The sequence below is a fragment of the Canis lupus genome, chromosome 12 (assembly GCF_003254725.2).
Source record: "Canis lupus dingo isolate Sandy chromosome 12, ASM325472v2, whole genome shotgun sequence".
In the NCBI taxonomy this organism is placed as follows: Eukaryota; Metazoa; Chordata; class Mammalia; order Carnivora; family Canidae; genus Canis; species Canis lupus.
In genome coordinates, this window is record NC_064254.1 from 15,738,070 (window position 1) to 15,761,467 (window position 23,398).

Sequence of the window (23,398 nt, forward strand, 5' to 3'; positions counted from 1 at the left end):
CAAAGTTTGGGTGCTGGTGGAATTGGTACCTAGAAGGCTTGAAGACCGTTTCTGGAGACTATTAGGTAGCTTCTCCCTTTGAGTTTGCTTTCTCACCATATGGGGCCTCAGGACGGTTGGACTTAACTGCATGGCATTCCAAGGCTCTTAGTGACTAATAAACATTTCAGTGAGTAATGGTGATAGCCTTTTATAATCTGACCTTGGAAGTGATTGTGTCACTTTCACCACATTCTTGGGTACAAGCATGTCAAAAGCCAGCAAGGTTGAAGGTGGTGGGGACAAAGACCACCACTTCTTCATGGAGTGTTAAGATTACCTTGTAGATGATCATGTGGGATAGGAGAGCTTGTTTCAGCCATTTTTGCCCAAGTCCATACATATGGGATGCAGAAGAGTCAGAATCCAAATCCACATAGTTTGAGTCATTATTCTTTACTGCTATACTATCCTGCCTCTTAAGAATTTCTTAGTTCATAGGAATTATAAGGTTATTTACCTTAACTACTCAGGTGGTGCCAGTTTGGGATTGCAGTGTAGATAATTGGGTTTCCTGATGTTTTTCTCAATTTTATCTGTTGCTTTTTGGTCACCATATCTATCATCATGGTTTGAAGAACTCTCAATCCTGTGGTGTCTCCTTAAGTCTGCTAAAAAAATTCTGAACTCCTCACTCTTACTGCCTTCCATTTCTCTCTCAAACCCCTTCTATTCTAGCCATCTTGTATTTCAGCTGTATATATTCCAGGAATAATTCCTTTATTTTTATGTCACCATATTTATCACTTGCTTTGTAACTAGAAAAGTCTTATTCAGCCTTTAATATCCAGCTCTTTTGTCATTTCCTTTTAGGGGAACCTTTTTTGAATCTTTTAAGTCCTCTCTTGTGCTCTTATAGCATTTTGTTCATAACTTTTGTTGTAGCACCTCTTACATTATGTTTTAACTATCTGCTTAGGTTTGTTTTCTTCTTTAGATTGTTTCACTCCAGGGCAGAGATTTCTCATATGCAAATCTCAGTCTTTTACAAGCAGTTAACATCTTGGCTTACACATAGTGTGAGAGCCTGTTGGATGAATAATTTACTAAAGTTTGCTTTGTAATTCTGAATTAAAACAGATTTTAAACAGAATAAAGAGCCTTTTCTAGTAGTGTTATTTCATGTACTACTGTGATGTGAATTTTAACAGTGTATAGTTTACTTAAATTTTTTTACCTATTACTATCTTTTAGCATCCGTAGCAGAAATTATATATTTTAAAAGTTATTAAATAGTATTAACCATGAAAATTAGTAACTTTGATATTAGTGAATGTATATATTTTTCTTAAGAGTTTGGTTTCTGAGGATATTTCTGGTTGAGGTAGGGAGAAGTGTTTAGGGGAGCCTGGCATTTGGATTTTAAAAATGATTTTTTTTCTTACTTGGATTAAGATTCACTGTTTAAGTTAAAGGTTTAGTAATTTTATGTTCCATTTGGGAAGTTATATTCTTGTATTCATCAACCTTTTTCCAAATCAGAATTTATCTACTTAAATAATATATGAAATATATTACAAATATTGAAATAATTACAAAGGGAGGCTCAGTAGTGTTAAAAGAGTGATGTTCCAGAAGAGAGCTATGTACTTCCTGCTATTAATACCTTATTCTGGGTTATCTGATATTTTTATAAAAATTATTACATCATGGATTGCAATTGATTACAAATTCTCGTTGTAAATGTTGTAAAGTGCTACTGATAATGACTAATTGATCAGTCTAATCAATTTAGATTTAATCTACTTACAAAATGTTTTTCACCATTGTTGTTTTCTTACAGATCTAAGGGGATTATTTTGCATAACTAACTGGTGCTCATTCAGTTATGTAGCTTAATTTTCCCATAGCAGGAAGATTTTCAACTTTAGAGAAATTTTTATTATTTTTGAGTTGTGAACTCTTTCAGGTAGAAGAAGGCTGGTGGAGTGGAACCCTGAACAACAAGTTGGGACTGTTTCCCTCAAATTTTGTGAAAGAATTAGAGGTAACAGATGATGGTGAAACTCATGAAGCCCAAGAGGATTCAGGTAGATTATTTTAAAAATTTGAATAGATTTAAATAAAATTATATATGATCTAGTGTTTGGTGTTTTTTGGAAACTGTTCTTGTTGAACTATGAGCTAATTTTTTTCTACTTTTAAAAAGCAGCTTCTACTTTTAAAAAGAACTAAATATCCAGGCAAATAATTTAAAATCTTTTCCTTCTTTGAAGTCGGCTTCAACCCAAACTAAATGTTTAGTACCCTGATTATGAATTGATACTACTTATGTTAATCTGATTTCTTCCCACTTAAGATGTACTAATATAATGTTTTAATTTGAGTTTGCAAATGGCCTAACTACTTCAGCGATTTTAGAAATTAAAAAAAAAATCTTGCTTTTGTTTTTGTTCATATTCAGATAATAAGTTACATTTTTTTTTTGTGTAGCCAGAATGTCATTTAATTATTTTGTGATTGCCCTCATTTATAGGCTCACCCACAAATTCATCTTAAATTAAAAGTAGGAGAACAGGGACGCTTTGGTGGTTCAGTGGTTGAGCGTCTACCTTTTGCTCAGGGCATAATCCCAGGACTCTGGGGTCGAGTCCCACATCAGGCTTCCTGCATGAAGCCTGCTTCTCCCTCTGCCTATGTCTCTGTCTCTCTCTCTCTCTGTCTCTCATGAATAAATAAATAAAATATTAAAAAAAAATAAAAGTATGAGAACATTTTATCCCAAAGCTAAATTTAAGAATTTTTGAGAATTGCTGTGGAATTTGGTTGTTTTTTTTTTTTCAAGGTCTATTTATATTTTAGAGACAGAATGTGTGTGCATGATCAGAGGGAAGTGGAGAGGGAGGGAGAATTTCAAGTAGACTGCACTGAGCATGGAGCATGATGTGGGACTTGATCTCACAACCCTGAGATCATGACCTGAGCTGAAACCAAGAGTCTGACACTTAACTGAATGAGCCATCCAGGTGCCCTTGTTTTGTTTTGTTTTTTAAGAGAGATTAAATTCATAAGTGGTAATGTAGGGATAAGTAGGTCTTTTTCTGTATGGAAAAATATGTGTAGTGAGGTTCAGTATATTTATGAAAATCAAGACATTAAATATTGGCAGTATTTAATATTGATAATATTTTTTAATATGTAGTTCACATACAGATTTAATTGTTCTAGTAAATGCTTTATATAGCTATTTTTTTTTCTCCCAATTCCAGACAAGACCTTGCAGGAAATTTATTTCTCAGGTTTCTCTGGAATAGTTTCCCAGTCCTTCTTTGTTTTTATTGACAGTTTTGAAGAGTTTAAGCTGATATTTTATATAATGGATCCCAGTTTGGACTTTCTTTCTGATTTTTCATGATTAGTTTCAGGTTGTATTTTATTAACAGGATTACAAAATTATGATATCTCATTGCATTGTATCAGGAAGCACAGAGTGTGTGCTTTATTTTTGGTGATATTAAATTTGATTACTTTGTTGAAGCTGTGATGCCACTGTAAGTGTACTTTTGTTTTTCTGTATAACTGATAAGCATCTTGTGGGGAGATACTTTGAGACTGTAAATATCTGTTTCCTCATCAAACTTCACCCAACAGTTTAAGCATCCATAGATAAATTTGCCTGAGTCAGATACTTTAATGGTATTTGCAAAATGATGATTTTCTGACTCCATCCCATCTTTGTTTATTGACATTCCTCTCTGAAGAGCTTTTCTTGCTGCTCAGTTTTTGTTTATTAGTGTGGACTCACTGGTGAGTTCTGTTTACTCACTAGGTATTAATCAGTTACTGTTACTTATTTTGGCCTGTGAAAGCTCCTTCAAATTAGTTTGTGTGATTTTTTAAAAAAATCAACTTTATTGGAAATATACATACAATAAATTGCCTATCTAAAATATAGGGTATGATGAGTTTGACAAATGTCTACATCCATGAAAACCACTGCCACAATAAATGTACAAAACATTTGTATCACCTCCAAATATTCCTCATTCCCTGATATAGTCCATCTCTTTTACTGCCTCTGGTCTCAGGTGACCATAGGTCTGCTTTTTTCTCATTATGGATGAGTTTGCATTGCCCTGTCCTCTGAACAGGTCTTCATCATTGTTTGAGCACTTTGTTACTTTTTAATACAAAATATTTCAGGCTCATGTTGAACTTTCCCTACTTCATCCTGAAATCAGCTACTTATCCAGGCACTCTTGGTTTCTTTTAGAGAAGTATAGTAGTTAAACACTGAGATCTGAGCACAAGTGTGCTCATTGAACTTGGAGTGATATTGCTTCTGGGCACTTTTAGTAGATAAAACTGGGGAATGATTACACATGTACACACATGCATTTCTTTTATCTCTTTACCTACATGCCTACCTATTTCTACTGGTACCTCTAATTCTAGTTTATTTTATTTTATTTTATTTTTCTCTAATTCTAGTTTAATACCACTAAGGTACATTCTAGTCTACAGTGATTTCATCTTTTGGCCCATCAGCCATAGAGCGAATGAAATAAATAATTGAGTTTGCTTTTATATTTAATCATGAGAGAACTAATGCTTAAAAAGCAGCATTCGGATCTTTGATGTTATCAGTAGATTGTTGGGATGAGTATGGAAAAACAACATGAAAACAATTTCTGAAATGATATACCGGAGACCTTGGATTTTATAAAGTGTCAGGGGAAAATGTGTTACTTTACATAATCATAAAATACTGCTATTGTTCTGGAAAGTAAACCATATAAAACAGATCTAGTAATGATGAATCACATATTAAGGAAAAATTGCCAGTTAACAATTAATAATACCACATTTTCCGGAAAGGGTTTTAGGAATCAATTTTAGTAATAATTAATAGGTAACAGAGTGAAGGCATAAATCAGTCTGGTGAGTAGTTTGAACTCCAATCTTATTTTTAGAATAAAGTAAATGACCTTAGGAAGCAGTCGAGGCCAGTTTAATCAGTGAGTGTTTTTTAAGCCTTTATGTGCTCAGTGCTAGGTTGGTTTTGTGAGGGCACAGAATCACCCTCTGCAGTCCAGAAGCTTAAGGTCCTAGCCTCTGGAAGATAAGACAGTTAACTCAAACTAGTACATATCAGCCTGGAGTAAAATGATCTGAATATCAGAGGTGCTGGTAGAAGATAGATCTAAACAAAATATATTGCTTGTTACTTAAAAAAAAAAAACTTGGCACATTTTCATCTTTTCCGAAATATTCTAGGAAACTTTAGAAATATAATCTGCAACTCTGCAACTATCTTTTTTTCCTTTTTAAAAAGATTTTATCTATTTATTTGACGGAGCGATCACAAATACCCAGAGCATCAGGCAGAAGGAGAGGGAGAAGCAGGATTCCCCTAGGAGCAGGGAGCCCCATGCAGGTCAATCCCAGGAGTCTGGTTGGGATCATGACCTAAACGGAAGGCAGATGCTTAACGGACTGAACCACCCAGGCACCCCTGATTACAACTATCTTAAAGATGTTATTTTCTAAACTCCTGTTCTTTGCTTCTAATTATTCTTCTGCTTGTTTTCCTCTATACAGGCTTTTTAAAAAAATTGTTAATTGTTATAAAAAACATATTATATAGAATTTATCATCTTGACCATTTTCTTAGCATCAATTCAGAAGTGTTATGTATATTCACATTGTCATGCAGATCTACAGAACTTTTTCATTTCACAAAATCAAAACCCCATACCATTAAGTAACTCCTCATTCCTTGTTCTATGAACTTGACTACTTTATATAAATGAACTCATACAGTATTTGTTTTTTAGAGATTAGCTTATTTGACATAGCATAATATTTTCAAAATTTGTTCATGTTATAGCATGTGATAGAATTCCCTCTTTCAGATGGAATAATCTGTTATATATATGTACTGCATTTTGTGTAGCCATTTATCCATCCATGGATGTTTGAGTTGTTTTTACCTCTTGGCAGTTGTGAGTAATGCTGCCAAAACATGGGCATACAAATATTTGAGACCTTGTTTTCAATTTAGATAGTCACCCAGAAATGGGATTGCTGGATTATATACTAGTTCTATTTTTAATTTCTTGGGGGGAAATGCTATATATTTTCCATGGTGTTTGTACCATTTTACACTTCCACCAACAGTTGTATAAGGGTTCTAATTTTTCCACATCCTCAGCAAACACACTTTTTTTTTGACATTAGCTATCCTAATGGGTTTGAGATGATATCTTATTGTGATTTTGATTTGTATTTCTCTAAGGATTGGTGATCTTGAACATCTTTTCATATGTTTATTGACCATTTGTGTATCTGTTCAAGTCCTTTGTTTTTTAATCAGGTTATTTGTGTGTTCTTTTTTCTTTTTGTAGTTGAGTTTTAGTAATTCTTTATATATTATGGATATTAATCCCTTAACAGATATATGATATGCAAGTATTTTTCTCCCATTCCATTAATTGTTTTCTTTGATGAGGGAAAGTTGTTTTTTTTTTTTTTTAATTTTATTTATTCATGAAAGACAGAGAGAGAGAGAGAGAGAGAGAGGCAGAGGCATAGGCAGAGGGAGAAGCAGGCTCTATGCAGGGAGCCTGACGTGGGACTCAATCCTGGGACTCCAGGATCATGCCCTGGGCTGAAGGCAGGTGCTAAACTGCTGAGCTACCCGGGCTGCCCTGGTTTTTCATAACAATAGTCTCATTTTTCTATTTTTTCTTCTGTTGCTTGTGCTTTTAGTATCATATTTAAGAAATCGTTGCCGAATCCAGTGCTATGAAACTCTCTCACTTGTTTTCTCCTGGAATCTTATAGTTTTTGGTTTTATGTGTAGGTCATTTGGAGTAAAGTTTTGTGTATGATTTAAGACAACGGTTCAACTTCATTGTTTCGCATGTGGATATCCAGTTTTCGTAGCAGCATTTGTTAATGATGTTACCAGACAGAAAACTGGTTTCCAAACTCAGGTTTGGTTGCTCGCTGCTAGAAAATAAGTACTCAAAGGACAGGTGATGGTGGAAAAGGAAAGGTTGCATTATTCAGGAAGCTGGCAAGGTGGGAAGATGGTGGACTAATTAATGTATCAAAAACCATCTTCACTGTCCAGGCAGTGGACAGCTGGAAATTTTAAAGGGGTAAAGTATGGGAAAACAGGAGAGGGGCAAGAGAAGCAGGAACCCAGGTGGTGTAGCTGTATTGTTGACATGACCCTGAATGGACTTGCTGGCATGAGCAGCAGCTGTTTTTGAATGTAGTCAGGCCTTATCTTCTGGGAAAGTCTGGTCCTCCAGTCCTCAAGGTCAGTGGTCTGCAAATCTCAAGGAAAGTAAGTTAGTTCTGCTGCAGATCTAGGGATTTAGGTCAGCAAGCAAGGTGTACATAACTTAAAGCAAGGTTAATAATTACCCTTAAAACCCATGGATATGCTGTTACAAAGAGGTAGGCCTTTCCCCATTAAGTGGCCAAGCCTGGGATGCCTGGGTGGCTCAGTGGTTAAGTGTCTGCCTTTGGCTTAGGGCATGATCCTGGAGTCCTGGGATCAAGTTCCACATCAAGCTCCCTGCAAGGAGCCTGCCTCTCCCTCTGCCTGTGTCTCTGCCTCTCTCTCTCTCTCTCTCTCTCTCTCTCTCTCTCTCTCTCTGTGTTTCTCATGAATAAATAAATAAAATAAAAAAAAAAAAAAGTGGCCAAACCCTTGTTCAAGTTCATTTGACCAGTCTGTGTAGATGTTTTATCATGTTACTATGACTATTGGACATGTTTATGTTTTACCTCTTCAGTAGACTGTAAGCCTTTTATAGGCAGAGACTGTTCTTTTTCTTTGTTTGCTTATTGCTTACTATAGGGGTCCAAAAAATGAATAGCTTATGATCTGGTTACTTTTTATTCCAGAGTATTATATTTTTTCTCATGTCCCTTACGTGCCTTTTTATAGCGCCAACACTTTGGGGAGGGAAAGTATAAATAAAACTTCATAATTTATAATGAAACAGGTAGCCCTCATACCAGTTGATTATGTCATCTTTTTCCTGGAGCACAAGGGAATGGTATTGGTTATTTTTAGGGAGAGTAGATGAGTCTCTGCTATGGTGGGTTAGCCTACTTGCATGGAGCAGTCTGCTGTTAAAATTAGGGGCTTGATCATTCAGCATTTGTGGGTAACTATTGTATTCTTCATCTGACATGCTATCTTGATTATATATAGAGGGCAAGAATATTGCTTTCTTCATGTTCTTGGTTCATACACCTTTAAGAAGCAGGTGAAAACTTATACTCTGAAAAATATGCATAAATCATGAATAAAATTTCATATATTAGCTCATGTGTTAAATAGTTCATATATACACATATATACACCCATACATATATATGACTAGATCATACATTCTTTTGGTTCAAAAACCAGTATATAAAAAGATATACATTGTAATACTTGTTTCTGTCCACTTAGTTGTCTCTTTTGCTCTATATCAGAAAGCATTTGTACTTTCTTGCTATTATCTTCCCGGTATGTGTTTATGCAGCTACCCACAAAAACATATATTTGAATATTTCCTTCTTCCTTGAACAAAATGTAACATAGTGTATTGTTCAGAATATGCTGCAGTGAAAACAACCTGTAAATCATGGTGGCTTAAAACAAAGACATAGTCATAGTCATTTAGGGACTTTATTAGGGTCTCCTTTTTTTTTTTTTTTTTTAAAGATTTTATTTATTTATTCATGATAGTCACAGAGAGAGAGAGAGAGGCAGAGACACAGGCAGAGGGAGAAGCAGGCTCCATGCACCGGGAGCCTGACGTGGGATTCGATCCCGGGTCTCCAGGATTGTGCCCTGGGCCAAAGGCAGGTGCCAAACCGCTGCGCCACCCGGGGATCCCTAGGGTCTCCTTTTTGACACATGGCTTAGGCACAGAGGCAGGGGAAAGGAACATAGCTTTCAAAGTTTCTACTCCAAATTTTCATATATTACTTCCACTAATACTATATTGGACTGTCATGGTTATGCCTGAGTGAAACAGAGTAGGTATATGTAATTTTCCTAGAAGGTGGGGCACTTAAATGTGAATAATAATGCAATCCACTGCATATCCTACCATGGATCCTCTTTTTAGAATCCCTTATTCTCATTGGCCTTTCAAGGGAGCTCACGTGTATTCTTAGCCCTGTACATGTGCTAAAAACTAATGAACACTAACTTCATGGGTATTTGGTGTGAGTGGTGTTGGCCAGTAAATAGCCTTCTGGAAGGTGCAAATTTCCATTTTTAAGTCGCTTCCCATTTCTGAGTGTTCTTCTGCTGTATATATTTTCTTACCTTTGCAGTGAACTTTTTAAGGTTCTAAATTTCTCTAAGGTTTTACCTTAAACTGTGTGAATTAAAGAAACAACTTAATTCTTTAACAGCTTATCTTCTCTTTGGTTAGCTTCTGTCTAGTGTCTTTGTTTTAATCAGTACCTTATAAAGCATGCCTTCATTTTTCAGATTATGTATAAAGAGAAACTGGCTTAGTACCTGGAAAGTTTTGAAGCATAGTTGATATTAGTTCTTTCTTACCACACTTTTATTTTTACTTCTTTACCCCATTTTTTTCCTTTAATTTTCCAGTGTAAAGCAAATGTGAAGTTAACCATTCTGAATAGTGACATGATAAAGTATTAAGCAGAGCAATTTTTTCACTGGGAGTTACAGTCGGGTCAGTTTGGGATGTTGAAATCATTCTTTGAGCACAGATGCTGATTACATTGAAACACAGAAAATCATTGAGATAGGAAGATATATAAGAGTCATAAAATCATATACTATTTTATGTTCTACTTATTTGAGATTGCTTGGTATTCTAAAGTCAGGACTCATGTCTTAAAGATGTATAAAAACCATTAGAGAACAAACAAGTACTGAAAATATCTGGCTTAAATTTAGTGGTATAATTATGACTTAGCTGACTGTCCCCTGAATTACTTCTGATGCATATTTTTGCCCATATGTTTCATAGGTATCGGATATTCTAATATTTGTTTTTAACATTTGGGGCACCTGGGTGGCTTAGTCAGTTGATCTTGGTTCAGGTCATGATCTTAGGGTTGTGCCTGCTTTCTGCTCTCACTGGGCCTGGAGCCTGCTTAAGATTCTCTCTCCCTCTCCCTTTGCCTCAGCCCCCCTCAAAAATTGTTACGAATTATTTTATGGTAAAATGATGCTTATAATGCCGTGTAAACTCAGCTGTTAAAATTTGTACAGGGGCAGCCCTGGTGGCTCAGCAGTTTGGCGCCGCCTTCAGCCCAGGGCCTGATCCTGGAGACCTGGGATTGAGTCCCACGTCGGTCTCCCTGCATGGAATTGGCTTCTCCCTCTGCGTGTCTCTCTCTTTCTCTCTCTCATGAATAAATAAATAAAATCTTTAAAAAAAAATAAAATTTGTACAAAATTTTAAGGCTATATGGGATCACTAGCAAAAGAAATAAAATTTAAATTTTATATTATATTTACAATTTTTTATAAACTTAAATCTGTGTAATTGTTAAATATTTTGGGTACTTTTTTTTGGGGGGGGTACTTTCTTGCACTATTCAACCTTATTTGAATTTTAGTAACTTTGCAGAATTATGTCTGTTAAAAATGTACTTCCTTGCTTGCTTAACCCCTTTAAAATAACATTGCATTCTAAATGTGGAGCTTTGTGATTATGGGTTGGGAAGTCAGTGGTTGAAGTACACTATAATTCCCTTTTATAAAAAAACTCTAATTTTTAGGCAGGAAGTTTTTGCATGTTCATTTGAATACCAGGAAGTGAGTGGCTTTATAAAAACTTTAGAACTCTTGTGATAAAAGAATATAGATCTTTAAGTTTTAAGAGTTCCATCTTATGCATTATGATTTACAGAATTGATGTCTACTATTCTTATGTCCTAATGAAGTGTAACATACCTTGTATTTGGTATTTTTACAGTCCTTTTAGTCTGTTTTACTTTTTTAGATAAATATCTTCTAATACTCAATTTCAGGAAAAGCTTTACTTCTGTAAGGAAGTGTTACATTTCCATTTTTATAATGAAATGACTCCTTTTTCATCGTGTCAAATATATGTAACCTTCTTTGTTTAGAGCGTCCTTCATCATCTTCTACATTCCACTTATTTGCTTAAGTAAGACTTGCTTTCAATTTTCCATGTTCTATAAAGCCAGTGACTATAGCTTCTGTTATTTTCCTCCCTTGTATAAGTCTTATCCCTGCCTTAGGTCTATAAAAAAATCTCCATTTAGATGTCTAATAGGTATCTCAAATTTAAGCTGGTCAAAACTGATCTGTCCTCCTCTCTGCACCTAGATTTGCTCTATACAGTCTTCCTCATCTGAGTTAATGGCAGCTTCATTATTTAAGCCAAAGAATTGGATTCATCTTTAACTCTTCTTTTTAATCTCACATTCTACACTTGATTCATTAACGGATGTTGTCACCTACTAAATAAATGTACAGAACTATTTTCTTTTACCACTTCTCTTTCCCTGTATAAGTTATCTTTTGCTGTACAGTTACAGTAGGCTGTTAATTTGCCATTACCTGCCTCCTAAATGTTAATGTGCTTATACTCTAGTAGGTACATATTTTACTTAGGGTAAAAGTCAAAGTCTTTTTAAATTGGCTACAAAGCCCTCTGACCTGGCACCCCCGATGCCTCCCTTCACCTCTCTGACTTTGTCTTCTACTTAACTCTCCCCTTTATTCATGTTGGTCTCCTTATAGTTTTTTAAGAATGTCAAGAATATTTCTGTCTCACCGCCTTTTCAGAGACTTAGAACTTAAATGAGATCACCCTAGGAGACTGTCTAGGGGGAAGAAAAAGAAAAGAGCTTTGGACCAACTTATATATATAGCGACAGTTATAGTATGGGCTTAGATAGAATTATTAAAAAGACCAAGAATGTAGAGAGAAACCTGTGAGTTTGTGGTAGTTAAGGGAAGAGAGTTTTTCAGGGAGGACGTAGGCAGTAATGTCTGATATTCTTTGTGAGGTTAAGATAGGTAAGATAAGAGTATATGGAATCCTGGATTTAGGGATGGAGAGATCGTTAATGACCTGGATAAGATCAGTAAAGAAAGGTGATTGGGAGAGAAGCCAAGTTGACTGTGGAGGTGGAGAGTGGAAGAAGGAAGTATAAGGCAGTGCAGCAGTTGAGAACAACATATATTCAAGAATGTTTTTGTTCTTAAGAGGAAAAGTCTGGATCATTTTTAAATGTTAATGGAAGAGAACAAATAGGGAGAAATTAAAGATGCAGATTCGGAAGAATGGAATTTATCTCAATAGGATTAACCAAAAAGGTAGAGGGAATGAAATTTACATTGTAGGTATCATTAGTCTCAATTGATTGGAGACTAGTCAGTGCCAGGAAGCTGAGGGAGAGATGTCTGACTTGTGATTTTTTTTCTGTAAAAGAGGAGAGATACTAAGAATGACAGGTCAGAATTTTGAGGAGATTAAAAGGGTCACAATAGTTAAATGTTTGGAGCCATGCATCCTTCTGGGCTTTACTGGGCTAATAGAGGGATGCCTGGCATAAAATGTTTGAGAAACCTTGATGGATTGTTCTTCAGAAGTTCTGATTTCTTAAGGGTAGAAATATTCATTCTTTTAGGAGGAGTCAGCAGTGTTTTAATTGGATTATTCAAACTCTGAAAAAGAAGATAGTGCTTATTGTTAGTGGGGCACCCGATCCTTGTGGAATGGTGGTATACACTGGTTGTGCCAAAGGTGATGAACTAATATTTGGTGGTCTCCAGCTTGGTCTGAAGGATTTAAGGTGGTGCACCCTTACTTTGGTGTCTATAATCCCGCATTAGCATTCACCTTGAATGACTTGAAATAAACAGCTTTGTAAGGAAAATTGTTAAGGGGCTTTGATGCTTTTACTGGCAATGTATTATGAGTCTTTATAAATTAGGTTATAACCAGAATAGTTTCTAAAGATTCTGTTTAGGAGCTAAGGAATACAGATTTTTAACTACTTAAAAAACACACAACATTTTCTTAGGAAACGTAGGATTGTTTTTAAAATCTTTGGATGATGGTAAAAGATATTCTTTGGAGTAAAAAAGGGGAATTTGTGCCAGCAACTTTATAGATTCTAAGTACTTCCACTTGGTTTACATGTTTTGCTTTAATGATATTCCATGTTCTCCATTTAGTTTAATAGTGACCTTGGATTACTTTCATTAAGTGCTTTGTATTTTCATCAAATTTCTACTTTGTGGGTGCTTGGGTGGCTCAGTGGTTGAGCATCTGCCTTTGGCTCAGGTCGTGACCTGGGGTCCTGGGATCGAGTTCCACATTGGGCTCCCCGCAAGGAGCCTCTTCTCCCTCTGCCTGTGTCTTTGCCTCTCTCTCTGTGTTTTTCATGAATAAATAAGTAAATTCTTTAAAAAAAATAAAAGTTTCTATGTTGTATTACTTTTCTTTAGCACCCAGTATAGCTCACATAAAGATTCTTGGTTTGTTTTTTTTCCCTCAACAATTTTATTTTGGGACTTTTGGTTTTAAGTGATTTTATATAGAGGTACAAGCCATCAAATGGCTTTTGTTAAAGAGATTTAATGAAAAAGGAGAAAGAATTTTAGGCCTAATAGGAAGACTTGCTTTTTATGTTACTTGACCGACAGGGGCATGTAAAAATGTAGATAGAATTTTCCTACAAGCTTAAAAATTCAAGGACAGTCTGACAGATACATTAAAGTATTATATAGGCATAAAAATGTTAGGAATACCATACAGGTAAGATTTCTGTTTTGTCTGATTACAAAACCTCATTCTTGGCTGCTTCCCCATATACTGCTCTTCCTTTCTCTCCTCCTCCTTCTCCGCCCATTCTTCCTTGTAGTGGTTAAGACATTTTCCTTTTTATATTTCTTCTATGTGATCATGCTCTCTCTCTTACTTGGATGGTGCTCAGCAATACATCTTTAAACTCCTTAAAAATAGTAGATACTGAACCAGACACTGTTAAGTACTTATAGGAGTCAGTTTAGTCCTCACAGCAATCCTATGAAGAATCCTGTTTTATAGGTAAGGAAATTGGGCACATACAGTGAAAGAGGTGATATGAATCAAGAAGGTTTGACTCTAGAGTTCATGTGCTTTATTACTACACTATACAGCCTTCCAACCATTGATTTAATAATCATTATAGTAGTTTTGACAATTTTCAATGAGCTGTAAGTAACCTATCTATTAGTATTTAGATATTTTTAATATCTAGCCATTTATTTTAATGGTATGTTTTAATGACTCCAGTAAAGTTTATAGTCACTAAATCTAAAAGAAAATTTTCTTTTTTTTTTTCTTGAAAATTTTCGTTTTATGGAATCATACCTTAAAATAATTTGATGAAGTTGCCTTTATTTTTGCGTGGCTTATTAATATATATTGTTTCACTTTAAAAGGCTGCTCTGTGGGCAGCCCGGGTGGCTCAGCGATTTCGTGTCGCCTTCCGCCCGGGGCATGATCCTGGGGATCCAGAATCGAGTCCCGTGTCGGGCTCCCTGTGTGGAGCCTGCTTCTCCCTCTGCCTGTGTCTCTGACTTTCTCTCTCTCTCTCTCTGTCTCTGAATAAATAAATAAAATCTTAAAAAAAAAAAAAAACTTCTCAGGTTAGGTACCTCATACACTCTTCTACATTTATCTGACAAGCTGGTTGTTGAAGATGTATATTACAATATTTAGGCCGCAGTTCAGCAGTGAGGAAGTAAGACAGTGTAGAATTACCTGCCCACCAAACTAGGAAATTGAATAAATTATAGAAAACAAATGTTTTCAGACAATAGGCAGCACAGGAACGAGTTACTTGAGAAAAGGTGAAACAAGGAAAATCTTTTCCTGGATTTCTACCAGGAGGAAATTTTTAGACTGCAGTGCAGGAAGGGTAAATGTCAGCAGAAGATTGTCAGTTTTGTTGAGGATTTAGAGTTGAGTTCAAAGAAGCCAAAGTAGTCAGAATTGTGAGCTGCTCACCGAGAGAGAGAGAGAGAGAGAGAGAGAGAGAGAGAGAGAGAGACACGTTTCAGCAATGTGATTAGGGGATTGCCTTGAGTGTTTGGCTGAATATCTGCGAATGCATGGAGTGAAACCGATGAGCTTAGACATGAACAGTTCATGAAGAAAAATAAATCACTGGGATTAAAATGAATAGTTCTTGGTGCTTATGCAGGGTCAAGAATTGTTTGAACTCTGGCTTTGAGAGACTTCATTAAATACATTGGACAATTCAGTGGAAGGGTGAAGTGAGGGTAGATTGGCATTCAAGTGGAAGCTATTCTAGTTTTACCCTGAGAAAGCTTCACACTAATATGCAGGTACTTAACCTGTTTGCTAGAAAAAAATCAGCACTCTTGAATTCAGGGTTTCTCAGCCTTGTCACTAGTCATATTTGGGCAGGATAACTCCTTGCTTTGGGCTCGTCTTAAGTATATTTTCAAATTTCATATTGATAGCATTTAATTATTCTGTAGTTGAGATTGCCAATTTATATGCAAAATTTTAAATGTGAAGTAAAGCAATTGAGGAAAAAAAAAGAAAAACCTTACTAGAACTATAGGGTCTCTGCCACCACACAATGCCTTTGTTGTTAGGAAGAGGTAAGAGTGGGGGAGGAAACAAGCTTTTCCAAATGGTTACCATGGAAAACACATGCTATGCAGAGGTTAAACAAATGATTACCAAATCTCCACTTTCTTTGCTCAATTTAGGAAGTTAATATCTATCTCAAAGTTTGGGGCATTATTTTTCCTTGTCTGGTATGGTCAAATTCTTGTGCTTTCGCTTTTTCTCATTTTGTGGTCTCTAAGTACAGAGAAGGCACTACCCAATAGGGAAATGGCCACCCAATGAGGCTGGCATCTGGGATTATGGGAAGGCTTATTATCAGAATAAAAACTCCTAATTTATTAAAATTCATAATGAGTTTTATAGAATAGTACAGCATTTCCCTCAAGCTACCAAATCTCCATTTATTCCTATTATATTCATTTATTTGTTTTTTTTTTTTTTTTAATTTTTATTTATTTATGATAGTCACACAGAGAGAGAGAGGCAGAGACATAGGCAGAGGGAGAAGCAGGCTCCATGCACCGGGAGCCCGACGTGGGATTCGATCCCGGGTCTCCAGAATCGTGCCCTGGGCCAAAGGCAGGCGCTAAACCGCTGCGCCACCCAGGGATCCCTATATTCATTTATTTGTACTTAGAGTTGCTAAGTACTAGACCTATATGTATCAATATTGGTGAGCTGGAAAACACATTGAATTAAAACGATAAGTTGTAGAGCCCTGTGCACAGTATGATACCATTTAAGCAAATTTTTAAGAATCAAAATAATATATATTTTTTGATAAATGCCTATATATGCAAAAACCAGAAAAATACATACACAAAGCTCATAATAATGTTTGCCTCTAGTGAGAATAAATGAGATCAGAATGGCAACACTGTGGTCAGTGTGAGCTTGACATTATCTGTAATACTCTAATTTTTATGGCAATGAATTCCTGTACTCGTCTTGCTTTGGGGTCTGTCCAGTGCATATAGACTGTTTATAAACATCTCTGTTCTAAATCCATTAGATATCAGTTGCACCCTTCAGTTATAATAACTAAAATTGTTTCCAGACGTTCTACATATCCCTTGGGGGATAAGAGTACACCAGGTTGAGAATCACTGTTTTTTAAATTTTTGTGTTTAAAATTTTTAAATTTTCTAGTGGGGAGTAGGTGGCAGAGGGAGAGTGAGAGAGAGACTCTTAAGTAGGCTCCATGTCCAGAGCAGAGGTCAATCCCACAGCTCTGAGATCATGACCAAGTTGGATGCTTAACCAACTGAGCCACTGTTTTTTAAAGGATTACAAGATTTAGCACTCAACATTAAATAAAATGAATTACTATCTGTATATCAAGAAGTAGCAAAATGTGACCCACAATTTGGAAGAAAAATTAGTTGATAGAAAGTGGATCAGAAATGAGGAATTGGCAACAAAGATATTAAAATAACTATTAATAAAACTGTTCAGTATGCCCAAGGATGTAAGGGAAAATATGAAGAATGAAATAAACAGAAGATATAAAAAAAAGAATCAAATGAAACTAATTACAAGAAATGAAAAACACAGTATCTGAAAAGAATTCCTTCTCGTGGAATTTTAACAGTAATCTAGAGAATGAAGACAAAATAATTGAACTTGAACACATAGCAATAGACTCCAAAAATGAAACACTAAGAGGAAAAAGACTGCAGAAAATTTGGGATAATTTTAAATAGTCTAACATGTAGCTAGAGTTACAGAAAAAGAGTAGAGAAAAGGTGGTCAGGAAAAATAGTTGAAGAAAAAATGTTAAAGTAGGGCATGGCAGCCTGGGTGGCTCAGTGGTTTAGCACCGCCTTCAGGCCAGGGTGTGATCCTGGAGACCCAGGATTGAGTCCCAAGTCGGGCTCCCTGCATGGAGCCTGCTTCTCCCTCTGCCCTGTGTCTGTGCCCCTCTCTCAGTGTGTCTCTCATGAACGAATAAATAAAATCTTTTTTTGTTTTTAAAGAGTGTTGAAATATGTCCAGATTTGATGTAAACTATAAATCCACAGATTCAAATAAGATAAAGATACACACACACACAGGGCTTGCAATGGTATACCATAATTAAGTGCTGAAAATAAACAGTAAAGTGAAAAGTCTCAGGAGTTAGTGGAAAAAGGACACTTCAAATAGAGAAAAATTGAGATAAAAACCACATACAATCATCAGAAACTAAGTATGGCAGAAGACAATGGAATCTTTGAAGTGCTAAAACAAGAAAAGCAGTCAACTCAGAATTCTGGTTTTGTGAAAATATTCTTCAGAATAAAGGTGAGAAAAAAGTTTTCAGGCAAGCAATAATAGAAAATTCATTGCTAGCAAACCTGCAGCACTCTAAAGAATTAAAGTTCTACAGGAAGAAAGCAAAATGATACTAGGTAGAAACTTGTATTTAAGTGGAATGAAGAGTGATAGAAATATAGGTAAATATGTGGGTAAGTATAAAACACTTTTCCATTTAAAAAATTTTTAAATGATAATGTATTAAAATAATGTATTATGGGAAATATAGCTTATGTAGAAGTAAAATGTATGGTAACAGTAGATATAAACACAGAAGAGATGAAATGGAAATGCATCCATTGCAAGGCTGTTACATGTGAAGTGGTATAATCTTATTTGAATGTAGATTTTGGTGAGTTAATGATGCATATTGTAAGGCTAGAGCAACTCTTAAGAAAATAAAACAATAATAGTTAATAAGTTAATAATAAAAAATGCTAAAAAAAATACTTAGAGACATCAAATACAAAAATCAACTCAAGATGGATTAAAGTCTTGAACAATTGCCTAAAAGCATAAAACTCCTAGAAGCAAACATAGGTGTAAGCTCCTTGACATCAGTTTTGGAGATGATTTTTTGGAACTGACTCCAGAAGCAAATGCAGCAAGAGCAAAAAATAAACAAATAGGACTACGTCAAACTCAAAAGCTTCTCCACAGAAAGGAAACCCATCAACAATGAAAAGGCAGAGTATGGAACAGGAGAAAATATGTGCAAATCACATATTTATATTTGTTCCTTTGTCCCATATATCTTATAAGGGGTTAATATCCATAATATATAAAGAACTTACCCAACTCAAAAACGTGATTAACAAATGAACAGAGGATCCGAATAGGTATTTTTTTCAAAAAGAATGATATGCAGATGGCCAAAAAATACATGAAAAGGTGCTCAACGTCACTAATATTCAGAGAAATGCAAACCAGAACCATAATGAGATAACACCTCACACCTGTAGGAATAGCTATTATCAAGAAAACAAGAAGTGCTTGAGGATATGGAGAAAAGGGAACCCTCCTGTACTGTTGGTAGGAATGTAAATTGGTGCAGCCACTAATGAAGATAGTATGGAGGTTCCTCAGAAAATTAGAACTACCAGGTAATCCAGCAATTCCATTGTCTGGTCATTTACCTAAAGAAAAGGAATACACTGATTTGAAAAGAAATCTACACCCTTGTGTTCATGGCAGCATTGTTTATACAATGGATAAAAAAAAGTTTTATAAATATGCACAATGGGATATTATTCAGCCATAGAATAGAAGGAAATCCTTGCCATTTGCCTCAACATGGAAGGACCGTGAGGACATTATAAGTGAAATAAGTCAGACAGAGAAAGACAAATACTGTATGATCTCATTTAGATGTGGAATTTAAAAACAACTGAACTTAGGGATACAGAGAACACAGTGATGGTTGCCAGAAGCAAATGGTATGGGATGGGTAGAATGAATAAAGGTGGTTAAAAGGCACAAACTTTCAGGTTATAAATAACTTCTGGGGATGTAATGTATAGCATAGTGACTATAGTTAATAAAACTGTATTGTATATTTGAAAAGTCATAGAAAAATAAATCTTAAAAGTTCTCATAAGAAAAATATTTTGTAACTGTATGGTGATGGATATTAACTAATTAGACTGTGGTAATCATTTCATAGTATATATACACATTAGTAATCGTTATTTGTATACCCAAAACTAGTATACTATGTCAATTAAAAAAAAGGGGGGAGGGGATATAGCAGAGGCCACTGTCTTTATGTGCACACATGAGGAACGGCCATGTGAGGGTATAGTGAGAGGCAGCCATCTGTAAGCCACAAAGAGAGATTTCACCACAACCCAACATGCTGCCATTCTGATCTTGAGCTTCTGAAAAAATAATGTCTGTTGTTAAAGCCAAAAGATAAAAAAGAAAAAGGAACAAAGATCATCTGTGTAAATAGAAACAAATAGCAAGATCATGGATTTAAACCACATCAGTGATTACATTAAATTTAAATGGTCTGGGGGTGCTTGGGTGTCTCATTCATTGTGTCTGACTCCTGATTTCAGCTCAGGTCTTGATCTAGGATTGTGAGTTGAAGCAATCATATTGAGCCCTACAGTGGATATGGAGCCCACTTAAAAAAAAATTAAATGATCTGAAAACTCTTAATTGAAAGGCCAATTGACTGGATAATGTGTGGCCTACTAGAAACTTGCTTGAAATATTAAGATACAGGTTAAATGAAAGGAAAAGGGTGTTGTGTGCAAAGCATAAGCAATTTAGAATGGTTACATTAATATCAGTGTACTTTAGGAAAAAAATTCCAGGAATAAAAGGAACATTTCATAATGATGGAATCAATTCATAAAAATTATATAATAGTTCTAAATATGTATAACCTAATTTTATTCCTTTTCATGGTATAACTTTGAAGTTCATGAGACAGAAACTGCCAGAATTGAAAGAAACAAGCAAATTCACACATAGATTTGAACATCCTTCTCTCATTTATTGATAGAATTAGTGGACAAAAAAATTAGCAAGGATGTAGAAGACTCAAGTGATCAAATAAGTGGATCTAATTTATATTTATGAAATTGTTAACCCACCAACAGTAGAATATACATTCTTTTGAAGAGTACATAGAATATTTACCAGGTAGACTCTTAATCTTTGGGCATCAAACAAGTCTCAGAAATTTAAAAGGTTTACAGTCCTATACAGGAGGTTTTGTGACTCCAGGGGAAATATTTTAGTAATAAATACTTGGGAAATTCTCAGTTACTTGGAAATTAAGCAATACTTATAAATAATCAGTGGATCAAAGAAGAAATTAGGGGGGAAATTAAACTGATTTTTCAAAGAAAGAAAATGGAAATAACAATCAAAATTTGTGGAATGCAGGTAAAACAGCACCTGTACTTTCAGTGCTAATACTAGAGTAGAAGTCAGTAATCTTAAGTTTTTATATTTGAAATCAGTAAAAAAAGAGCAGACCTAAAATAATTAGAAGGCAGGAAATGAGAGCAAAAAACTATGAAATAAAAAACAGACAACTTAACTCTGGGAAACGAACTAGGGGTGGTAGAAGGGGAGGAGGGCGGGGGGTGGGAGTGAATGGGTGACGGGCACTGGGTGTTATTCTGTATGTTAGTAAATTGAACACCAATAAAAAAAAAAAATAAAATAAAAAAAAAAATAAAAAAAAAAAACAGACAACTTTAAAGAAAATCAAGTTCAACAGTTGAGTTTTTTGAAAAGGTATAAAATTGATAAAGCTCTAATGTTGCTCAAGAAAAAAGGAAAAAAATATTACCGATAATCAGACATGAAGTGTCTGAGTAACAACCAGATATGAATAATCACTACAGATCAGACCTCAGAGGGATAATGAAAAAATACACTCATAAATTTGATGATTTAGATGTATACATTCCTTGAACAGTACACCTACCAAAATAGAAATAGAATAGTCTGAATAGCACATGAAAAAATTTGAATTCATTATCAAAAGTCTTCACACAAAATACTGTTGAATTCTATTAAGGATTTAATCTTACACAGTTTTTCAGATTTCTTAGGTTTGTATGACTTTGATATAAAAATCTGATGAAGTCATGAAAAAATGAATTACAAATCATTATCTCATGAGCATAAACAGAAATCAAAACAAAACATTAGCACATCAAGTCCAGCAAAATATGTTAAGGTTATACATTATGATTAATGGGATTTGTCCCTTTGGTTCAAAAGCAAAATATGTAAAGGTTATACATTATAGTTAATGAGGTTTATCCCATGGATTTAAAAGTTAACAGTGTAAATAATAGTCATCTCAGTAGGTACAGAAAGAGAACTTTGTGTATTCTTTTTTTTTTTTTTTTTTAATTTATTCCTGAGAGACATAGAGGCAGAGACACAGGCAAAGGGAGAAGCAGGCTCCGTGCAGAAAGCCCAATGTGGAACTCGATCCTGGAATTCCGGGATCACGCCCTAGCCAAAGGCATACACTTAACAATTGAGCCACCCAGGCATCCCAGAGAATTTTGTGTATTCAACACTTAATTTCACTAAAAAAGCTCCATAAGAGCAACAGAAGGGAACTTTCTAAATTGGACAAAGCTCATCTGTGAAAACCGGCAGTTAACATTCTTAATGCTAGAGAAATAGTGATAGGTCTGTAAATGGAATACCAATCAGCAATAAAAAGAAGTGGAGTATGAATACATGGAACAGCATGAGTATATTTTACACATTCTGCTTAGCAAAAGAAGCAGACAGGAGACTTACGTGTGTGATTAAGTTTATTTGAAACTCTGAAAGATACTTGTGACAATGAAAATCAAGGTGTGTATGAGTGTCCATTTGGGTTGACAGAAGTATTCTGCATCTTGATTGTTGTGGTTCCATAATGCATACATTTCTCAAAAATTACTGGAATATCCATGTAAAAGTGGTTTATTTTATTGTACATAAACATTCTAATAGACTAAAAATATATTACAAAAAATGTGGCTTAAGCTAATATTGAAAGTGGTTAGAATAGATTATTTGTTAGCATTACATTTAATAAAAGTTCCTTTTAATTCTCAAATGTTTCAGATGTGTGATTGGAGGCTTTTGATTCAATAATAATTTATTAACAATAATATTTAAACCACAATTATAGTTTATAAAATAGTAATTTAATAATTCATTAATAATCTAATTAATAATTTAAAATATTTGGTTCTGAGATCATCTAGAATTCAGTTCAAATGTTAGCTTTGTTGCTTAGTACCTCTATGGCTTTGGAAAACTTCTTAACATTTCTTTGCGCAGTTATTTTCACAATGAGGAATAGTAGTTCTTAATGTTTGAGTGGTTATGTAAGTTAAATATAATTCATGTACAGTGCTTAGCAAGTGCCTGGTATAGATTAAGCCCTGAATAAATGTAGCTACCATTTTTATTAATTGCCTTGTTATTTTTACTGTTAAACTTCAACAGATTTTGTTAGTTCAGTGAACTCATATCATATGTTTTTCCCTACCCGCCAACCCCATTCTGAAATGTTTCTGGAATTTTCTTGGGTGATATACTTTGGAACTTTTTTTCTTAGATTTAAGGCCCTTTGAGAATCTGATAAGAGCTAATGCTGCTTTTACCCAGAAAAATAAAGTGAAAAAAATACCCATACAGTTTTCCATGGTTTGTTCATAAACTCGTTAAAGCCTAGAAATAAGATCCATTGCTACTAATAAGCAAGATTGTAGAAACAGCTTTCTTACTCATATAATATTAAATTTCTTTTAAAAGTTTTATGATTTAAATTTTGATTGCTTCAAATTTAGACATGTTTATTTCATGTATGAGTTAAAATGATCTTAAACTTTTAGAAATAAAATAGACTTTAAAGAAAACATTTGCTGATATTACTAGTTGTTATATTTGGAAACTCCCCTACTTTGATCAGATTGAATCCTATTTTTAGTATATGTGCTGCCAAAGTGAGCACA

The 23,398-nt window shown here is 34.8% G+C and overlaps 1 protein-coding gene across 3 annotated transcripts in view; it reads left to right on the forward strand.

Moving 5' to 3' along the window:
• The window catches only part of LOC112641699 (CD2 associated protein), a 144,532-nt gene that overhangs the window by 68,157 nt on the left and 52,977 nt on the right, over positions 1-23,398 (forward strand). For all 3 annotated transcript variants that reach the window (XM_049092144.1, XM_025418976.3, XM_049092145.1), the window contains one exon: positions 1,949-2,069. In XM_049092144.1, the coding sequence (XP_048948101.1) occupies positions 1,949-2,069 (121 nt within the window). The remainder of the gene's footprint in view (positions 1-1,948; positions 2,070-23,398) is intronic.